This window comes from Oryctolagus cuniculus, chromosome 1 (genome assembly GCF_964237555.1).
Source record: "Oryctolagus cuniculus chromosome 1, mOryCun1.1, whole genome shotgun sequence".
Taxonomy (NCBI): Eukaryota; Metazoa; Chordata; class Mammalia; order Lagomorpha; family Leporidae; genus Oryctolagus; species Oryctolagus cuniculus.
Genome location: NC_091432.1, coordinates 66,457,605 through 66,478,587, shown reverse-complemented (window position 1 = coordinate 66,478,587; position 20,983 = coordinate 66,457,605). Strand labels below are relative to the sequence as shown.

At 59.6% G+C, this 20,983-nt stretch overlaps 1 protein-coding gene and 1 non-coding gene across 3 annotated transcripts in view; both read left to right on the top strand.

Moving 5' to 3' along the window:
- The first annotated feature begins 1,055 nt into the window (after positions 1-1,055).
- ARRB1 (arrestin beta 1) overlaps positions 1,056-20,983 on the top strand; it is a 72,916-nt gene continuing 52,988 nt past the window's right edge. Inside the window, exon 1 of one of the 2 annotated variants that reach the window (XM_051850992.2) lies at positions 1,056-1,222. In XM_051850992.2, coding sequence (XP_051706952.1) covers positions 1,203-1,222 — 20 coding nt within the window. In that variant the 5' untranslated portion in view covers positions 1,056-1,202. The remainder of the gene's footprint in view (positions 1,223-20,983) is intronic. The other variant, XM_070075435.1, reaches the window with a different exon arrangement.
- Positions 15,365-15,424, top strand: MIR326 (microRNA mir-326). The gene has a single exon (NR_162603.1). It is a non-coding gene; the product is annotated as a microRNA mir-326 (primary transcript).

Genomic DNA, 20,983 nt, shown 5'->3' with positions numbered 1-20,983 from the left:
CAGCAGCAGGGACCTATCAATGTTAATTAGCCAAATCCCAGCAGAGAGGGGAAAGGGGAAAGACCTCACACTCTCCCACTACCTGCAAAGCAGGAAGGGACCTCGTACAAAGCACCGTTCCGGGCAGCCTTGCTCGGGAAGCCGGGAAGCCGAGCAGCAGCCTGCACACAGCTGCGCAAGCACCTTCTGGGCACCTACTGTGCGCAGGCGCTGGGGAGGTGAGCCTGCAGAGCGAGTTCTTCCAAGCTAGGAACAATACTTCAAGCTGACATTAGCATCCGCACTTCACCCATCTGCAAACAGGTTCTGAAAAGGCTGGGGTTCGGGGTCATCTCCAGCAGCCCAGGCCACCCTCCAGCAGGCCAGCTCTCTGCACCCTCGTCTTATCTCCTCCCCCCACGGCTTCCTCTTCCCGCCAGCCCTGCCGGCCTCCAGGCCCCCCTCCACACCCTCACGCGTTCCCCAGCGTCGACGCCGTCTGCCGCCCCCGCCGCCCCTTCTTCCTGTCGCCGCAGGGTTGTTGGGTGTTATCTCCCCAGGGGGCGGGGACCGGGGTGGAGGAGCGTGGGCCCAGCGTGAGGGCACCCAGCGTCTCACGCCGGCCTCAAACTGGGGCGCTACTGGGGGCTCAGCCTTGGCGTCGGGGGCCTTGAGTTTCCACCCACCCGCACACACAAAGGCTGCCCTGGCGCGCGCGGGAGAGCGCGCTCGCACCCACAGCCGTGCGCACACACGCACAACCGCACAAAGACGTGCACACCCCCATCCGCACAGACCCACTCCTCCTCCCGGCCCGCGCGCACGGCCGCGCTCACGCCCCCGCTCGGCTCACACCCGCGCGTGCACCCCCGCGCCCGCGCGCGCCCTCACGTACACACTCGTGCTGGCGCGCCCCTGGCCAGACCCCCAGCCCGCAGCCCTGCCCTCGGCTCGCGGGCCGCGCGCGCACCCGCAGACACGCACACCGACACGCGCGCTCCCCGCACGGCTCCACGCCCCTGGCCGCGGCCGGGGCGCTGTGCGGCGGGGAGGGGACCCGGGCGGGGGCGGGGGCGGGGGCGGCGGCGGCCGCGGCCGCGGCCGGGAGAGCGGAGGAGGCGGAGCGGGAGCCGGGAGCGGGCCGGCCCGCGCTCCTCCTGCCGGCCGGGGATTTTCCAGGCTAGGCGCTGACGCCGCGGACCTCCCTGCGGCCGCCGCGGACCATGGGCGACAAAGGGACACGGTGAGTGAGGACGGCCGCCGGGCCCAGCGAGCGTGGGGGCGGCCTGGGCGAGGGCACAGGCGGAGGTTCCGGGACGCGCGTCCTGGCTCTGTGTTTGCGGTCACCCGGCGGCCTGGAGCCCTGCTCTGCTCCACCCGAGGTCGTCTGTGGACCTGGGGAGGGGGTTACCGAGAGGGCGAGGACGGGCCGCCCCATGTGGCCCGCGGCTGCTGGCCGAGACACAACGCACGCACACTCGCCGACACCGGCACCAGCAGGCGCGGGCACGCACGGGCGCCGGCTGTGCATTCACGCTTGCTGGCGCACACTGTCGCCAGCCCACACGTTCCTGCTGACAGTCCTGTTGACATACACAGGTTACACGAGATGCACACCAAGCCTGGCACACACATGTGGCCGTATAGGTCACACCTTCACTGGTGCATGCTGTGGCCAGCGCTCTTGCTGGCACGCTCACGTCGTCGCCCTCTCTGCCATGACACTGGCGTGACATGATGCTGGCACATTTCACACCAACGTAGTGGAACACACGCTCTCACCCCAGGGATTCCCCCAAGCCATACCACCCCAGGTGGCACCCCACTGCTGCTGACACGCTCCCTCCAGTCGTCACGCAGCCGCTGGGGTGAGGGCACCCCCCCTGGAGCTCCTGCCATAGGTTTCCTGTCCCCCTGATTCCCGGAGCCCCCCGGGTGGCTGGCCAGGAGCTGTTCTGAGCTGAAGGGTAGGGAGGGGGGCTCTAGTCTTCCTAGAGGGGGAGCTCAGGTGTCAGACATGGGAAACTGGGGAGGAAGGGTGAGGGGGCTGGGCAGGGTTGCCCTTGGGGACAGCCCTTCCTGCTTTGCCCCAGTCACCCCCTGAGCCCCTGAAGCCGGGCTGCTCCCTGCCTGCCCCTGTACCCCCTCTTTTACTATTTTCTATGATATTCTCTCTCTTATTGAGTCCCACTTCTGCCTGCTCCCTTCCCTCTCCGCCCTCCCCCTCCCCTTCGCCTTCCAGTATTTATCCAGCTCCTGCTTTGTACCAGGCACAGTGCGGTGATCACAAGTGTGCAAGACACGCTCCTCCTCTGAGGGAGGTGACAGACCTGGGGGAGGGGAGACAGAAGAGGAGAGAGGGACCCCCTCCCCCATAGTCATCACCTTTTGGGGCCACTGACCAAGCAGCTTCTCACCCACTGCCCTCCCCGACTCCAGCAGCATGAGACGAGTGCTCCAGAGGTCCTCTCTGTCTTCGAGCAGGAGAAACTGGACTCCAGGTGACAGGCTGCCCCTAGTAGGAACTTGCTTCCCAGCCACCCTCCTGCCAGCCCTTCCAGGTTCATTTTGCTCTGCCTGTTTTCCCAAAGAGGAAGCAGGGCTGTCGAGGTTACCCTACTTGCTTAAGGTCAGGAACAGCCAGACGCTGGAGCCCACTTGGTCCCTGTCCCTCTGTCCCCGCCGGGACCCTCTTGGGCCCCCGGATTGAGGACTGGGCCCTGCTCTGTGCTAGAAGCCAGGCTCGTGGGGGAGACTGCGGAAGGGCAGGTGGCATCTGCATTCACCTTGATGGCAGTCCCCATTGCAGCCACCTGGCCGGCACTGTGACCCGGGTCTCTGTCCTCAGCAGCGGAGAGTGTGACTCCCTCCTGCGCCAGTAGCCTCCTGTGCGGACATTTCTCCCTGCTGGGTACTGCAGGGAGTCAGGAGCCAGCACCCTTCTTTGTTCCTCCCGTGCTCTTCCTGATCTAGGTGACTCAGCCCCTCTGGGCCTCTGCGACTTGGGGAGAAAAGACATCGCTCCCCCTGCTGCCAAGTGCTGTCAGCAGGACAGGGGTGCCTTGGAGGCCACGTCCCTAGGACCAGGGTTTGTTCCATGACTGCCCCTGCTGTGCCTCTAACTCACTGGTGGGCCTTGGGGGTGTAGGACAATTGCCTTCACCTTTCCGGACCCCAGTTTCCCCATCTGTGCGGTGGGGCTGTCAGTCTCCGCATTTTTCACACCTCTCCTGTGTTTACTGCAGTCACTGGAGGTGGAGGTGGAGCTGCCTGAAGCCTGGAGCCAAAGTCCAGCTAAAAACTCCACCGATGGTGGCCCTGTCCCCTTCAGGCTTCCCGCGGCCCCACGCGGGCTCCCTCTCACTGTCAGTACAGGTTCCTGAGTAACTTGGAAGAGGAAAGAAGGATCAATAATGGTCTTAGTCCAAGAGCCAAAGGGCTGTGCTTTATGAATTGGAAGAGGACACAGCGAATATCCACCAGTGGGAGGACTGGGAACCAGCACACCACTCACTGCATCTGGAAGAGACAGTGAAAGCCAGGCGGAAAGTGCCACTGGCCTCCAGCAACTCCCAGGGTCAGGGGACAGGGCGAATTACGGGGCAGGTGTATGGCCATGGCTGTAGCTCTGGGGACAGTCGTGCATTTATGCAACAAGTGTTGGCTGGGTGCCTTCCACGTGCCAGGGGCTGGGGGCTTAGTAATGAGCGGGTCTGCTTTGTCTGCTCAGAGGAGTTAGAACAGAGCAGGTGGGTATAATGTGAGGTGTTGCTGTGGCCGGTGAGGGGCCAGGCAAGGATGCTGTCCTGTGTAGGTGGTGTTTTTGGAGCCACAGACCTTGATCTGGAAGGGTGAGGAGGCTCAGGAGCTGGGGAAGTGACTGGGGACATTGTTCCTGGGCAAAGGGGCCTGGAGGCATGATGCCTGCTATGGCTGTTGGGAGAGACCCCAGGAGGCAGACATGGGGCAGTGATCAACAGCTTGGGGATGTCAGGCTAAGGGCAAAGGATTTTCTCCTCCAGTGCATGGTGAGTCAGAGACAGCGTGGGGCAGGGGCCGAGGAGGGCAGGTTCTCTTCAGAGATGCCTTTAGCAGAGGCAAGCATAATGCATGAGAGGAGCAGGCCTGGAAGCAGGTGGACTGGCGAGTGGGCTGGCAGAAGCCGGAGAACTAAGGCCACAGAGGGTGGCATTGAGGCCCAGGAAATTGATTCAGGAGGTGGCGGCCACCGGAGCCCTGCCGGGTGTCTGGTATGTGTTAGGGTTAGGTGCATACTCTTCCTGGATACTCCCAGGAAGTCTTGTTCCCGGGGATTGCTCTCTCTGTCTTACAGTCTCACTGAGATTAAGTCACTGAGCCAGCAAGTCTTGTACTGGAGCCCTCTGCTTCTCTCTGCTTTCCCCCAGGGGGACGAAAACTTGTGTGGCCTGCTGTGGGCCTCCCTGGTGGGCCCCAGCCTCAGGCCAAGCGTCCTTTCTGGCCCTTGCTGTTCCTACTGACTCTGAAGGCAGCTTGAAGCGTCGGGTTTAGACAGCAGGAGGGACTTCCTGCGAGGCAATAGATGGAATACAGTTTCCTGACTTGTACATGCTTATGAACTCATCCTCTTCTGGCGGAGGAGGCGGCTGTGATGGGGATGTGTCATCGCCAGCTCCCCGTGAACCTTGGCTGTCATTTCTCTTGGCGGTCAAGCCTCGTGTGACCCGTCATGGCTGGAACACAGGGAAGGCCCATGGCCTCATCCAGGGCTGCTCATAGGCCTGCTGGGAGAGGGAGCCTGGAGCCTGGTCACAGTCTGGCCTCTGGGCTTCAGACTTCTCCGTGGCTGTCTTCCTTCCAAGTTTGGGCCTCCTTGCCTGAGGTTGGCACGGGGTCCTGAGGCATGGACTTTGCCACTTCCAAGGCTTTTGACACTGCAGGGCCGGGGCAGGGGGAGAACAATGGCTGGGAGTCAGCAGGCATCATCGGCCACTGCCGCAGTGACCGCACTGACCATCTGGCCAGGGCCTGCAGGCAGGGAGCAGCTTGCAGGGCAGGGGGCTGTAGCAGCGTTGACAGAGAGGGATCAGCAGAAGCGTCAAGGAGATCCCTAGGGTCGCAGGGTCCTGTCGTTGACCAGGAGCGTGGATCACATTGCACGGGGAGAAGGTGGAGCCAGAAGACAGAGGCTGGTGGCCTGGTGAGGGCACAGCGGGGCTAGGGGGTGGGCAGAGGAGAGAGGGGCACACCTTGCTTTTGTGTGGCTGAGCCTCAGGTATAGTTCCGGTCTGGATGCCCTGGCTCTGTGTGTGTGGGGGCCTGGTGGATTATCCCGTCTCCTTCCTCTGCCTTGTGTCTGGAGCCAGAAGACCCCAGCTCGGCACTATCCCTTTAGGCACTGATGAGGGGTGGGAGGAGTGGTGGCTGGTCCTGGGGGAGGCGTGCACTCTTTGGCACTCTTTGGCGTCTGAAAGGAGGTGTGTTGACTTAGGCTGGGGGACATGTGGAAGGCTTCCTGGAGGAGGGCACCCCTGAGCTGGATGCTAGAGCATGAGGACTTCTTAGGAGGAGGAGAGTGTTCTAGACAGAAGGAGGTGCCTTTGCCAAGGTGCAGGCCCTGGGGGCAGGTGCAGGAGGGAGGAGGCTGCACTGGCTAGCAGGTCTTGGGTGATGGAGTAGGTGGGTTTACAGGCACTTTTTTTTTTTTTAAATATTATTTGTTTATTTGAAAAGCAGAGTGACAGAGAGAGAGAGAGAGAGAGAGAGAGATCGGTCTTCCATCCATTGGTTCACTCCCCAATGGCTGCAACCACTGGGGCTGGGTCAGGTCCAAGCCAGGAGCCAGGAACTCTGTCCAGGTCTCCTATGTGGGTGGCAGGGGCCCAAGTACCACCTTCTGCTGCCTTCCCAGGCTAATTAGCAGGGAGCTGGATGGGAAGCTGAGCTCTGATACGGGATGTCGCCATCACAGGCTGCGGCTCAGCTGGATGTGCCACACCGAAGGCGCTGCCCCTCCAGGCACCCAGGAGTCCTGCCCCCACTGGATGTGGTTCACAGGAGACGCCAATGGCACTGAACTCCTGGCTCCTCTCTTGCCCCTGCTCTCAGCCTAGTGGCTTGCTCAGTGCTCACATTAGGTCTTCCATTAGGGAAACCTGAGCACGGAAGGGAGGCTTCCACATCAGACTGGGTGCTCAGGGGCGACCTCCTCCATCAGACTGGGGAGACCTGAGGGCGGAGAGAAGAGGTTCTGTCCCTATCAGAATGGGGCTCCTAAGCAGAGGCCTCTGCCTCGCCCATCAGACACTTGGCTTCTGAAGGAAGGGATGTCTTCCCCACCAGACTTGGGTCCAGTCTCCTGTCTGAGTGCTGGGATTAGAACAGGGGTCACCTCGGGCTCCTTCCCTCCCTCCTCCCCTGCTGTGTACAGGCTGGGTCCTGTCCCAGGGGTGGCTTGCGTGCTAGCACAGGGGTGGAGGACGGAGCGGGTGGCAGGACAGGGTGGACGCTTTTGAGAGGGGAATAAAGGGCTCTGTTGTCCCAGCCCCTCTTCCCCTCCCTCCCCAGGGGCCCTGGCTGGGTCATCTCTCAGGAGACAGCCTCCTCCTCCCTGGCCAGCATCCTTAGTCCCACTTAAGGGGAACTGCTTGTTCCTTCCCAGGAGACCAGAGCCAAGGGAGGCCCCTGGGAGGCCAGGCCCCAGGGCCCCGGGGACTGGACCCGACAGGTCTCCAGGGCTCTGTGTGGCTGAGGTCACCACAGTGAGTGAGCACTCTCCTTCCGCCTCTGGCTGGGACTGGGTGGGGCCTCCGCTGAGCTGGGGGGCCTCCTGCACTGGGAGGGGTCTGCCCCTTGGTCTGAAGGCCTTCCAGCAAGCCGGGTTCCGTGACCCATGTGAGGCCAGCAGGAGAGGCCATCCCGGGCTGGGATGAGGCAGAAAGTCCCTGGCCATTAAGGGACAAGGATGGGTTTTGGCAGAGGCCAGAGGACAGGCGAGGGGGTGGAGCTGCTGGGGTGCGCATCTCAGGAGGGTTCCAGCCTGGGCAAGCTCGGGGCCCACCAGTGTCCTGGGACCCTCTCTGGGCCTGGCGTGCCAGTGCCTTTAGTGCTTGCTGGTGGCTGGAGCTGAGCTGCTTCTGGGGGCCAGCTCTGAGACTCAGGCTGGGGAGCCGCCTGCTGGGGGAGGGGCTGGGAGTGTGGGGGGTGCTGGGGACCAGGAAGGCGCCCCTCCCTCGGGGCCTGGACTGCCCCTCCCCAGGGACCTGGACTGCCCCTCCCCAGGGACAAGCGTGTGTAGCAGCCCTCAGGTCCTGGCAGATGTGGCTGTTCCCTCCTCACTGACACCTGCCCTCTCTTCCTGTCAGGCCCCAGGTCGGGATCACTTCCTCCAGGAAGCTTTCTTGGGAGTCTCCCTCCCTCAATGATCTGATTAGCATAGATTAGAAGCTTATTAGCATAGAGGTTAGGCTCCTGGAAGAACCAGATTTCCAGGTTTTAAATCCCAGCTGACTCCTACCAGCTGGGTGGCTTCAGCTGCTTCTTTAACCCTTTCTCAGCTGTAAAGTGGGGTAAGTGGGTTGTCCCCCAGACTCAGTGAGTTAAGAGTATAGAGACTCCCCGCACAAGGTCAGTGCCAGGTGAGAGCGTTTAGAGGGGCCTGCCTCCCTCACCAGGCTGTGAGCCCCGGGGAGGGACCCTGTTGGATTCATTTTTGAGGTCCCAAATCACTCAGTACAAGCCTATATTATTGTTGGCCCTCAGCTGATGAGTCTTCACAATACCTTTCCTGGCCTTCAAGGCCTGATCACATGTGCCGCCTCCTCCAGGAGGCCCTCAGGGATCTCCAGGTGCAATGGGCTGGTTACCTGTCCGTGTGTGTCGTCGTCATGTGGGGTCAGGAACTCCTCAAAGACAGCTGGCTTGGGTCTGCTTGTCCCCAGTGCCTGTACAGGCCTGGCTTAACACTGAGCTCTGGAAGTGTTTGTTCAGCTAGGGGAGCTGACTGTAGACCTTTGGTGGGTAGAAGATCTCCTTTGTGAGGGGGAGGGACAGTGTTGGTGGAGGGTGTTGAGGCATCATCTCTGATTTCTTTTTTTTTTTTTTTTTTAAGATTTATTTATTTATTTGAGAGGCAGCATTACAGAGAGAGGAGAGAGAGAGGTCTTCCATCCGCTGGTTCACTCCCCAGATGGCTGCAATGTCCGGAGCCCAGCCTATCTGAAGCCAGGAGTTTCTTCTGGTCTGCCATTCAGGGTGCCCAAGATTTTGGGCCATCTTCCACTGCTTTCCTGGGCCCGTTGGCAGGGAGCTGGATCAGAAGTGGGGCAGCTGGGACTGGAACCGGCGCCCACATGGAATGCCGGCTCCGCAGGCAGAGGCTTAGCCTACTGTGCCACTGTGCCGGCCCTGTCCCTGATTTCAAAATACGGAGCTCCAAGGAGCCTGGAAGCAGGGGCTTAGCTGATCCATTGTGATCCCAAGGGTGGCTTCCCTGGCTAGAAGAGGGTGTTTTCTGACCGGGGGACAGGGCACCCTGTAGCCCCTGGACCCACACGCCCTCCCTCTCCAGTGCCGTCCTAGCTTCTCTCTGCTTGTGCAACTCCTCCTTCCCAAACAAGCGCCCGGCCACGGAGCCATCCTTCCCCGGCCCCTGAAGGTGGGCTGCGCGTGTCACCCCCATGCTCAGCCGTTGGCGGAGCCTCTCCAGATGTAGGCTGCGGTGGGCGAGAGTGGGGCATCCCCCTCCTGAGGAGTGACACCTGGGCCTGGCCGCAGTGTGCCTGGTGCGGTTTGACCTGGCCTGAGGAGGGGGCCGAGGCCATGAAAGAGTTCTTTATGCTCTGGAGAGCCCTCCCTTGGCCAGCAGAGCCCAGAATTCCCCATCGGCTGCCCGCTGGGCAAGTGCTCAGAACCCACCTCATTACTGGGGACGGAGGTCTGGGCACTGGATGCAGCAGGCTGCGGTCATAATCAGCTAATTAAACCACCCAAGAATTGCTCCTTGGCTCAGAGAAGTGTGGCGAAGGGGGCTGGGTGGTGAGGCTCAAAGGAGCAGGGGTGGGGGGGAAGGAGCAGAGCTAGGGAGGGTGGCAGGAAGTGGGGAGAGCGGCTGGGAGCGGGGAGAGCCAGGCAGGTGCAGAGAGGGTGCTGTCTGGGAGAGGGCCCAGGAAGATGCATGGAGGTGAGGGACACAGGGCCTCCGTTTTTCAGCAGGAAGTGGGAGAGGCTGAGCTCGGAGGGGTGGGGGTGTAACCAGCAGGGTGGTTCCGTGCTGCACAGCGTGGCTTCTAGCGGTCCTGTGCTCCCGGGGTGGGCAGTGGGTGATGCCTGAGTCTGGCACCTGTGTCTGAGCTGCTGGAGGTGACCGGAGCGAGAAGGCTCAGGGTGGCAGCAGGCAAGCCCACCTGCCTTCGAGGGCGCAGCCTGTCCTCCAGCTTGCCCCGGTGGTCCCTGCCCCTTCCTCAGGACTGTCCTGTGGCCCCCAACTTGCTGTCCGCAGTGAGGGGCTCTGTAAGGTGTGGGACTCCCTTCCCAGGCCTGAGCAGTGGCTTTTCACATGTGTGCAGGCGCGGCCCTGGCAAGTGGAGGAGGCTTTGCCGTCCAGCTCCATCGCTCACGAACTCCTTGGCAGGATCTCAAGCTGCCTCCTCTGGGAAACAGGTGTAACGGTATCACGGTGCTAGGGGCAGGCGTTTGGCATCGCGGTTAAGATGCCGCTTGGGATGCCCACATCCCGTATCAGACTGCAGTGCCTGGGCCTGAGTCCTGGCTCCGCTCCCAATTCCAGCTTCCTGCTCACGTGCACCCGGGGAGGCAGCAGGTGGTGGCTCAAGTACTTGGGTCCCTGTCACTCACCTGGGAGACCTGGATTGCAATCCCAGTTCCTGGCTTTGGCTTGGTCCCATCCCAGCTGTTATGGGCATTTGGGGAATGAATCATCTGGGGATAGGACAACTCTTTCTTTGTCTCTGTCCCTGTCCCTCTGCCTTTTGAATAAAAAATAATACATGTATGTATATATGCATGTGTGTATACACACACACACCATGTCTAGCACGGGGTTGCTGGTGGCAGAGGGGTAGGGGCTTAATGAAAAGTCACTGTTGTCCAAGCCAGAGAGAGGCTCTCGCCTTGACTTTGCCACTCCTCCGGCTGTACCCTCCAGCCGTCCTGGACTGCACATAGCTGGCGTCAGATGATAGCAGGAAAGGGAAGTGAGATTGCCCAGCGCTCCATGAGCAGTGGGTGCCCGGGCAGCCGCCAGGGCCCTCTCCTGTGGCCCCTCACCCAGGGCAGCTCCTCTAGGAGGAAGTGGGGAGCGATGGGGAGCAGGAAGCCGGGGTGGCAGTAGAGGGAGGGCTCGTGGCCTCTCCCTTAGCCCTTGCTGAACCCAGTGCCTGACCGTTTGCCAGGGAAGCCAGCAGGCCACTGCTTCACACACTCCGGCGGGACAGTAGCCCTGCCTGGTTCCCGACCCCTCGCAGGAGGTGCCTGCTTGGAGCTGGTGGAGCTCAGGCACTTGGAAAGCAACTGGGTGGCGGGCAGCTGCAGGGGTTGCCAGGTCTGGAGGGGAAGGAAGCTGCCTCCCCCGCCCCCAGCCTCTCCTCCCCTGCGTGGGGCTGACACTTGCCAGGGCCTCCAAGGAAGCTGGTTACGTAACTCAGCATGACTCCCCCAAGCGAGGAGAGGAGGTGCTGCTGGCTCAGACCTCCTGGGCCCAGAGGTCACAGTGACCATCCCCCTGCCGGGTGCTGGTCGTGCTGCCCACACTGTGTTGCCATGTCAGGGCTGCCCCCTCCCACCCTCCAGGGAGCAGAGCTGCAAGGAGAGAACAGGCTGTGGCCAGAGATAATTTGCCTGCAAACTGCCCCCAGAGGGAAGCCGGCCTCCCTGCAGCTAGAAGCACAAATAGACTGCATTTTCCAGTGTGTTCCGTTCAGCTCCACAAACACCTCTGGAGCGCTAGCTGGGTGCCGGAAGCCACGCCTCCGCTCACGGCTTGACCCCCAGAGGCGAGAAGGCCATTCAGGGAGCAGCTCTGCTTGCCACCACCTCCGGCGGAACCCTTTCACCGAGGCCGGGGCCCAGCTTCTGGGGTGGCAGGGAGTGTGGTGACCCGGAACGCTGCCTTCCAGGGGCCTCCGGGCTAGGAGTGTTGGGGGGTGGTTTTATCTTTTCTGTTGGGCTACCCCTGCTCTCCTGAGAAGGTTCCAGAGAACAGAGGCTTCTCTGAGTATCTGCGCCTAGCAGCTGAGATGCGAAGAGGAGGCAGCCATGTTCCCACCTTTGTGTGCTGCTTGTGTGTTTTGGGGAGAGGGGACAGAGGTCACAGCACACTGTTAGATGAGGGGAGTGGGGATCCTGTTCTACTGGGGACAGAGCAGGGGCGAAGGGTCAGAGCGGTTGTGGAAGCTGCCAAGGACAGGAGGTGGAGGTGACGCTTGTCGCGGCTGCACCACTGTGACGCAGGTTTTCCCTGGGACTGACCTCCTCCATCACACACCTGGGAAGCCACCAGGGGGCCAGCACAGGATCAACCACTGGGCTTCATCTGCTCTCATAAGCAGTGGCTTGGGAATGCGGCTGCTTGAGGACAACACATGCAGGGTGAGAAGTAGAAGTTCTGCCGAGTGACATCGCAGAGAGGTTCCAGCCTGCTGAGAGGAAATGGGGCAGGTGCGGGTGCATCAGGGGGTGCCGGCTCAGCCCACCAGCCCTTGGCAACGGAGTGTGGCCTGGTGGAGACAGGGAGACCCAGGCTTCCGTGCAGCTGTGGAAACCTGCAGAGGGAGCCGGTAGCCGTGACATGATGGGAGAAGCAGCTGCAGGTGGGCTGTGGGTTGGCAGCCGGGGCCACAGGCCAGGTGTCCGAAGCCACCTGGCAGGGTGGAGAGAGGCAGCGGGGTGGAGAGAGGCAGCTGGGTGGCCCATCTGCCCCCTCTAGTCCCAGTAATTGCATGCCTGTGGGTGAGTGTTCCAGCTCCATTGTTTCTGTGCAGGACTCAAGGTTTCAGAAAATGGTTGGTTTTATTATGGGTCTGTACAGCCCCAGGCTTTTTTTTTTTTTTTTTTTTTTGACAGGTAGAGTTAGAGAGAAAGGGCTTCCTTCCGTTGGTTCACCCCCTAAGTGGCCGCTATGGCCGGCGCTGCGCTGATCTGAAGCCAGGAGCCAGGTACTTCCTCCTGGTCTCCCATGCGGGTGCAGGGGGCCCAAGCACTTGGGCCATCCTCCACTGCCTTCCCGGCCACAGCAGAGAGCTGGACTGGAAGAGGAGCAACCAGGACTAGAACCCGGTGCCCATGCGGGATCTGGCGCCGCAGATGGAAGATTAACCAAGTGAGCCATGGCGCCGGCCAACTTTGTATCCTTTTAAACACGGGCCCCCTAGCCCCAGGCTGTTTAAAAGTGATTTCCGCCCCCAACCCCATCAGGTGTTTAAAATATCCTCAACACGACACTGAGATCGCACATCCCAGCCGAGGGGCAGGTCTGTGCGCAGTCGCTTCTCCGTCACTTTTCCCCAGCAGTGGTTCCACACACATAGTTAAAGACAACGCAGCCGTCTCTGATGCTTCTGCTGTTTTGCCGAGTAAACTTTGCCATGGAGAGCTTTCACAGAACTATGACCCGTTTCTGAGACGGAGCTTGGGCTCAGGCCACAGGCGGACCTGGCACCCTCCAGCCTCAGAGCTGAACTGAACTGGGCCAGAGCTGAAGCGTAGAACTGGGCCGGAGGGCACCCAGCTCCCGGTCCCTGCAAGAGAAGCCTGCTTCCTCCCCCAGGCATCCAGATGGAATGGTGACAGATACACATCTCCCCAGACCAGTGTGCGGTGGCCTGGACTGTCACCATGACCTATTGCTGTCCCTTCACTCAGCCAACCCCTCCACGCCGTCCTCTTACTCTGAAGTTCACACCTGCCCATGTCCTTCCCAGCTCCGAGCTGCCCTCTGTCTCCTGCAGAGATGTCAGCATCCTGTAGGTAGCCCTGGAGGCCCTCCAGCACCCATCCCTACCTCCCCCTCCTGTCCCCATCACCCAGCCACCACGCTGGCCCCACTACTGTTTTGAGCTGTGCTCCACAGTCTTGGTATTATCCACACCTTGGTGCGTCTGTCCAAGCCGGTCTCTTTGCCCGAATTCCCTTCCTTCTCTGACTGATGAAATCTTCCTAGTAATTGAAGGTTGCACCTAAAGACCCCTGAACGCGGTTCAGCTGAACAGCTGCATGGGGTACCTGCTGTGAGCCTGAAGCCCTCCGTTGGTGCCGTGTTGCTGGGCAGAATGAACAGCCCTACACCTGCTTGGCACCTTGCAGGCTGCCCGGGAGGCTGTTTGTGTTGTAGTTGGCTGCTGACCTGGTGGTTTCTCCTGCTACAGGCAGATGTGCACTTGTTACTGATAGGGGCCGGCCTGACAAGATGGGGCTGGGGGGACAGGAACTGGGTGGGAGAGTGAATCGGGGAAGAGTCCCTGGAGGAAGTGAGCTCTGGTGTGCTGACCCAAAGGAGAAGCACTCTTTCCCCCTCCTCACTTCCTCCCTGGTCCTGGTGCTGCAAGAAGACGGTTGAAACCGACTTTGAAAAGGGAAATGTTTGTATTTTGGATTGGGGGTTGGGTGCTCCCAGCCTGGAGATGATTCAATAAGGCCTAAGCCTGCCTCCCTCTCACTCCTTCACTTTCATCCTGCACAAGTTTGCCCGCCAGACACGTCTGTATTTGCCTCCTTAATGTTCATGCTGGAACCTGCCCTCTAGCCGTCTCTGGATCTGAGTTCAGGTCTTGGCATGTCACTTGTGGCTCTGTGACTCTGGCCGTCTCTCCTTTCGGAGCTGTTGTTTTCTTCTGTGTACTGCACAGGTGGTGCCGTTCTCATGAGGCCATGGTTGACCCCGCGCGTGCAGTGCTGGGCAGGTGCCTTTGACAGCGGTAGACACTTTCAGACTCGAAGTGGTTTTTGTTAAAGATTTATTTGATTTATTTAAAAAATATTTGATTATTTATTTATTTGAAAGAGTTACAGAGAGAGAGGAGAGATACAGAGATCATCCATCTGCTGGTTCACTCCCCAAATGGCCACAATGGCTGGGGCGGGGCCAGGCTGAAGCCAGGAGCCAGGAGCCAGGAGCTTCATCTGGGTCTCCCACATGGATAGCAGGGGACCAAGTACTTGGGCTGTCTTCTGCTGCTTTCCCAGGCCATTCACAGGGAGCCAGGACTTGAACTGGCACCCATATGGGATTCTGGTGTCATGGGAGTGGCCCCTTTTTAATTTATTTGAAAGGCAGAATGACAGGGAGTGTGGGAGGAGAGAGAGAGAGAGAAACAGAGAAACGGAGAAACATTTCCCATCTGCTAGTTCACTCCCCAAATGGTTGCAGTGGCCAGGGGTGCACCAGTGGGGAGCTGGATTGGATGCAGAACAGCCATGACTCAAATCAGCACCCAGTGTTGTAGGCAGTGGCCTAACCCACTGTGCCAGAAAGCCAGGCCCCTAAGACTAGGTGTTTCTTGAAGACGGTGGCCGTGCTCTGTTCATCAGTGTGTTTTCAGGGCCTAGCCCAGAGCCAGGCACATAGGCATTTGTGTGATCCTCCACCCTGGTTTTCCTGGGCATCTTAGGACCCCCTCAACTCCATCCTGGGCAAAGCGGGATGCTTGGCCACCCACCGATAACATTCTTCGTGAGGCCAGTGGGAAAACTGTGTTGGCCTGAGGGACAACTGTGGGGCTCAAGGCTTGTGAAAGGGAGGGGGCACAAGGTCCTGGAAGGCCCACGAGGCTGTGGCCAGAGCGAGGCAGGGCACAGGGAAGGCAAGGCCCTGAGCCCGTAAAGCTCTCACTTTGGACCCACTTCCAGGCACCCGAGGCCCATGCGCTGTTCCTGGGATCCGTCTAGACAGGAGGCAGTGGTCAGTGTTCCTTTTCCTGGGAAGGCCTGTGCTGAGCTGCTCTCCTGCCTCGGTGGCCGGGGCCATCACGCCCTGGCCCGCTGCAGCCCAGCGTGTCATCCACTCCACACTGAGGCAACACTGGGTGGAGGCCTGGGCTGGGAGGTGTGAGGGTGGGGCTGCAGGCCCAGACCCAGGAGCTGAAGCCTGGTAGATGCATAGCACACGTAGTTCCTTGCCACCTTCTAGAAAGTGGAGACAATGACAATGACAAGCAGCCTGCGCGCCTCCCGGTGGGGCTGCCCTGCTGGAAGGGTCCCCTTGGGGATATGTCCCAGGGTCACAGAAGCCCGTGGTGCCTCTGCCCGTTTGAGAAGCAGAACCTGTGGGCAGCTCCTGGCCCAGTGCAGCGCTGCTTTGTCTGCAGCCACGGCAGGAGGGAGACGGAAGACTCAGGCTGACTGCAGGGAGGGTTCAGGAGCCACCGGATTCGGAGCCGCCGTCTGTTGGGCCGGGGGCAGGGCCTTTGTGAAGGCGGGTTGTGCTCGGATCGCCTCTGGGCCCTTCCTCCAGCCCCGAGACGGATTCACCGCCGGGCTGAAGCCCTCCACGCTCCATGGCCCTTCCCAAGGCCTGGCCACGTGTCCACCTGCTCAGGGGTTTTGTGAAATCTGCGAAAGGAAGATATTTTATACTTTTTTTTTTTTGAAATAAGGCTTCCAACCTGTAGACACATAAGACCCGCGCGCTTGGCTCTGCCTGTGTTCTCGTGGGGGTGCTCCTTAGTGCTGGGATGTTGGGGTCACACCTGCTGTAGGCCCTACAGCGAGGACCTGGGCAATGCTGGCGCCCTCCCTGCTGTGACTGGGGGAGCCTGCTGCTCCTGTTGACTGTGTAAATTCGAGACTGGACAGGTCTTTCTGGCCTCAGTCTTCCTCATCTGCAGAATGGAGAGAGAACACCTATGTGGCAAGGTTGGACTCCTGAGCCACAGGTGATGGTGCCGGGGGCAGCTGCGTGCTTGTCCCTGGAGTTCAGGAAATGCTGGGATTGGGAGGGTGGGTGGACTTGGCTCAGAGGGACCACCCCTCTTGAGATGGAGTTGTGCTGCTGTCTGTCAGATCCACCCTGTTCCGTGCCTGGTTCTGGGGGCTGGGATGCTGGCTGCTGTGGTAGGGAGTGGTGGAGGTCGGATGAGCTACGCGGGGAGAGCGTTTACCAACTCTGGAATATAGCACACCCGGGAAGGGGCTGTGGTCCACTGAGTGGGACTTTCTGTGGACAGCTGGGTGGCCTTTCCTGCTCCTAGGACTCGGTGAGGAGTCTGGCTGGCTTTGTGCAGGAGAGAGACAGCCCAGGCAGCCTAGGCTGGCTTTTCCTCCTCTGGCCAGCAGGGTGTGCTGCGTCCCTCTGCAGCAGGGTTGGGGAGGTTAGTGGCAGCATCAGTTTTGCCTCCTGTCCTCTCCTAACATCAGCGCCCCTTCATCCAGGGGGAGACAGGACAATGAGGACTTCAAGGAACGAGCAAGCTGGGTTCCACATCCCACCCCAGCTGCTCGCTGAGTCGTAGGCTTTGAGGCAAACCTCAGTTTTCTCATCTTTACAATGGAGACAGTAATGACCTATTTATTTGAAAGTCAGAGTGACACAGAGAGAAGGAGAGGCAGAGAGAGAGAGAGAGAGAGGTCTTCCATCTACTGGTTCACTCCCTGATTGGCTGCAACAGCCAAAACTGCGCCGATCCAAAGCCAGGAGCCAGGAGCTTCTTCTGGGTCTCCCATGCAGGTGCAGGGGCCCAAGTACTTGGGCCACCTTCTACTGCTTTCCTAGGCCATAGTGCTCAGAAGTGGAGCAACTGGGACTTGAACCAGCACCCATATGGGACGCTGGCACTGCAGGCAACAGCTTTAGCCGCTATGCCACAGCACCCCCTCCCCCAGCACCGGACCCCTGATTGCACTTTGCCTGATTGTGACCTCCTGTTGAACGTGACCCTTCCCACGGGAGGCGGCCAGGGGCTGAGTTTTGTTTGGCCATCTTGACACTACCCAGCCCTGGCACAGGGCCTTCGAGACACCTTAGTTTGAAGAAGCCGCGCTGGCCCAGAGAGAATAGTGTTGTGTTTTAGCTGGAATTCACTCAGTTGCACACCTGCTGGTTCTGGGCTGCAGGACTGCCATGTGGTGGATGCTGTACATGTGGCTGAGCCGCTCTGAACGAGCGACTTGGTCCTTCTCCCCAGCGCCCTTAGCACCTCCCCTAATCAGATCAGCCTTTGGTGAGTGCCTGAGACAGCTGCCTCTCGCTGCAGGAATGCAGGTGCTCCAGGGGCTGTGTGTCACCCACATTTTTCCTGCACAAACAGCTGACTTTTCCTCTTCTGAGTCAGGCACGGCTTCCCTTCCAGCCCAGCCACTTGCTGGCTGAGGCGGGTACCTCAGCCGCCTGCAGCTTCGCTTTCCCCATCGTTAGCCAGGAGAGAACAGGGCCGGACCAGGCAAATCCAGCGCCGCGTCAGATAGCGGCAGCTGCTGTGTTTCAGATGACCTCCCAGGGTCCTTCCAGCTGGGCCCTTCAGTGATCGCCCCGCCTGTGGCCCGGAGGAAGGAGACGGGGAGGACATTCCACCCCGGCAGCCCCCTCTCCTGGCTTCACGATGGACTTGGAGCCCTGTTTATGTTTCCTCGGCAGAGTTTATTACCCAGCCTGGCCTTCTGCAATTAATTAAAAGCAAAGCAAATAGCTTGTCCCTGGGAGGCTGGTTTTCGGCATAAACATTTACATGCAGCCAGGGGCCAGCCCCTTCCTCCAGGCTTTAAGGGATCGCAGCGTGGACGGTCTGGGTGGGATGGGGGCCTGGGGAGGGGAGAGCAGCCTGCCTTCAGCCATTCCTGGGCTTCTCTTAGCCCTTACAGGGCTGGGACCAGTAGAGTCCCTGAGGCCCAGCCACGTAAAGCCATGTACCCAAGGCCTTGCAGCTTGTAGGGCCGGCAAGATCACCAGTTGGGACGTCAGCCAGGGGTTCATTCATTCATTCATTCATTCATCTATTCATTCATTCAATACATGTGAAGCGACTTTAAAAAGTTCACAGAAAAACGGAACACAGAGACTGCCAGGCTCCTGTGAGGCCAGGGGGTCTGAGGAGGCCATGACAGCTGTGGCTCGTCTCTACTCACAGCGTCGGCAACAGGCCCGTTGCAGGCTCCTGTGTGGCCGAAGCTGTTTCCTGGAGGGTCCAGGAAGGCGGTGGCCTGTTTGGGCCTCCAGTGGTCATCACCGCATTGTGTCACACACACAGGTGGCTTGAACAGAAGCAGTCTTCACGGGAGGGACTGGGTTGGGGGCAGCTCGGGGGCACCCCCTCCTCCCGCCCTGACTGTGGAATTCTAGGCCCTTGAGGGGTCCAGAGGCCTGAATCAGGAGTCCAGGAAGTCTCGTGCGCTTAGGACTGGGGGTGACCGAGTGCCACGGGTGGGAACCCCTGGCTGGCTGCCCCACTCCCACGCCTCCCTGCCCCACCCTGGCAGCTCTGGGTTCCGTGTTTCCTGATGGAGTCCCCGCCCAGCAGCTCCTGCTGCACGCTGTGCTGTGCGGCCCTCTGGAGCCATCTGCTGGGGCTGTCGGGCCTCGTGGCCAGGAGGAGAGGAGCTGCGTAGGGGCCCCTAGCCCTGGATCCCGGAACCCCTTGGCTGGGCAGGAATCCATCCCTGGAGTGGGGGGGGGGGGGGGGCGGCGGCCTGCAGCCCTTGTGTTGTGGTCTAGGTTAGGCCTAAATTCCTATTCCAAGCTCTTGCTTTTTACTTAGGGAAGAATTCTAAGCACGGGCACAAACTCAGTGTGCAGTGCAATGAGGTTTCTTACCGAGTGAGAAGAAAGCACAGGCATTCGAGGGCCTTAGGGAGAGTGGACCAGGAAGGCGAAGGAGGGACTTCCATACCCTGCTCTCCCTGGGTCCACAAGGGGAGAGAGAAAGCCCCCTCCCCTCCACCAAGCTTCTTAGGAGCTTTGAAAAGGGGAGTGGTTACATAGCACTGCCCGCCGTCCCAGGTGAGGGGAGGTATATCCTGGGAGGGGTCATGTGATTGACAGGTGGATTGATAGGATTGCATGGGGTAGGGGAGGCATGGCCTCAGCTCATGAGCTAGCTCACTGACTTTTCCCCACATCACTTGGGCCCCTGTGGCTTTATCCCCAGCTGTCCACACCTCCACCAGCACCCTGCCTCGAGCCTGAGAAGTGTCACTGAGGCCCAGAAGAGGTGTGATCGTGGGGTAAGTGGATGCTGGTGGCAGAGCACAGGGGGAAGGGCCCTGCAGCTTGGGAGGCAGGGGGCTTTGACTCAGCCATGTTTCTCAGTGTCTTCAGTGGAGGTGGGGCCATAGCTGCGGTCCTTACTCGAAGGGTGTAGGGAGGACTAGCAGGTGTCGTCTGATTATTCCCAGTAGCCCCAGCAGGGAACAAAGGCCATGGATGCACAGACTGGTGAATCTGTCCATGGAATAGTGTGCAGCCATAAGAAGGAATGAAATATGATGCACACTGTAAAGGGGGTAGCCATGAAGACACAGGGGTGAGTGGGAGAAGCTGGACACAGAGGCCCTGTTACCTGGGCCTATTTGTACCAAATCCAGCACAGATAAACCCGCAGCAATGGACAGCAGACGTCAGTGGTTGTCGGGCACTGGGAGAGGGGAGAACGCGGGGCTACTTAATGGGTAAGGGTCTTATTTGGAGTGATGGTTGTGGTTTTGCACAGCGTTGCGAGTGTACCAAGTGCCACTGAAACTGTTTACTTGCAAATGGTAAATTTATGTTTTGCAGCTTGCACCCCAATAAATTATTTTTCAAAACCAGTAACAATAGGGGTGGGTGTTCAGTGTAGTGGGTAAGGCGTCACTTGGGACTCCTGCGTCCCGTATCCAAGTACCAGGGTTTTGGTACCAGCTCCGCTTTCGAGTCCAGCTTCCTGCTAACACAGATCCTGGAAGGAAGCAGATGCTGGCTCAGGTAGTTGGTCCCTGCCACTCAGACGGGAGGCCCAGGTTGAGTTCCTGACCCAGCCCTGACTGTTTTGGGGATCTCCCAGTAGATGGGAGATCTGTTTCTGCCTCTCAAATAAAATTATTAAAAATAACCTTGATAGTAAAAGAGGCTATGGTTGAAAAGAGACATGGGTGTTTGGGAGAGGCAGCCAGGATCAAGGTTCTAGAACAGTACTGCTGGGGTTCAAAGCTGTGTGGTTTTGGGCTGCTTATTTAACCTTTCTTTGTTTCAGTTTCCTAGTCTATAAAGTGGGAATAATAATAGATTTTTATTATGGGAACCCTCATTTTTCACTATGGGAATCTCAGATTTCTCAGGAGGACTCAGTGAGTTAAGATGTCTGAAGTGTGGCACAAAGTAAGGGTTGGGCATTAGCTGCTCATTGTCACACATTCACATTGGTGTGTACTTGGTCGTTGGGAGCGCCTGCGCCGACGGACATGCCCCTCACCTCCTGCTCCTGCAGTGCTGCCTGAGCGGGCCCCGGGGTCTCCTTCGGGGCATTGAAAGATGCCCTGCACCTGGGGTCTGATGCCCTGGGCCTTGGCTTCCCCACCCGTCTCGGAAGAGGTTAGGCTGGCTAAACCTGAGGTTCTTGGGCCTCTGAGTCACGCAGGCCTGAACTGAGGCCTTTGCTGCAGGTGCGAGTGTGTGGCGGCTGAGTCAGATCCAGGAGCCGTGGGCCATGGGGCCTAGAAGGGCTCTCAGAGGCCCTTAGAGATGCATGGGAGCGCTGGGACAGGCCCGAGAATGTAGAGGAAGGGAGCCAGGCGGGCCAGGGGAGGCGCTTTGGTGGCTGCAGCCTTGGCGTGAAGGACTCCCTGGCATGGGGCGTATTCACGTTGCCTGTGTTTGGAGGGCTCTGAGCTGTCACACGTGTTCAGATTGAATTCATCCAAAGTGGGCTGGGTCCTGGGCAGCCAGGGTAAGAATTGGGGTTGGGGGCTTCCCAGCGGATTGCCCAGCCGTCACCCTCATTGGTCTCCCCCGCTGCCAGCAGTGACCGCCACCACCATCCTGGACAGCAACAGCCCAATTCCAGCTCCTGCCCCTCCCCCTCTGCCGGCCCCGCCACTGCTGTCCTCC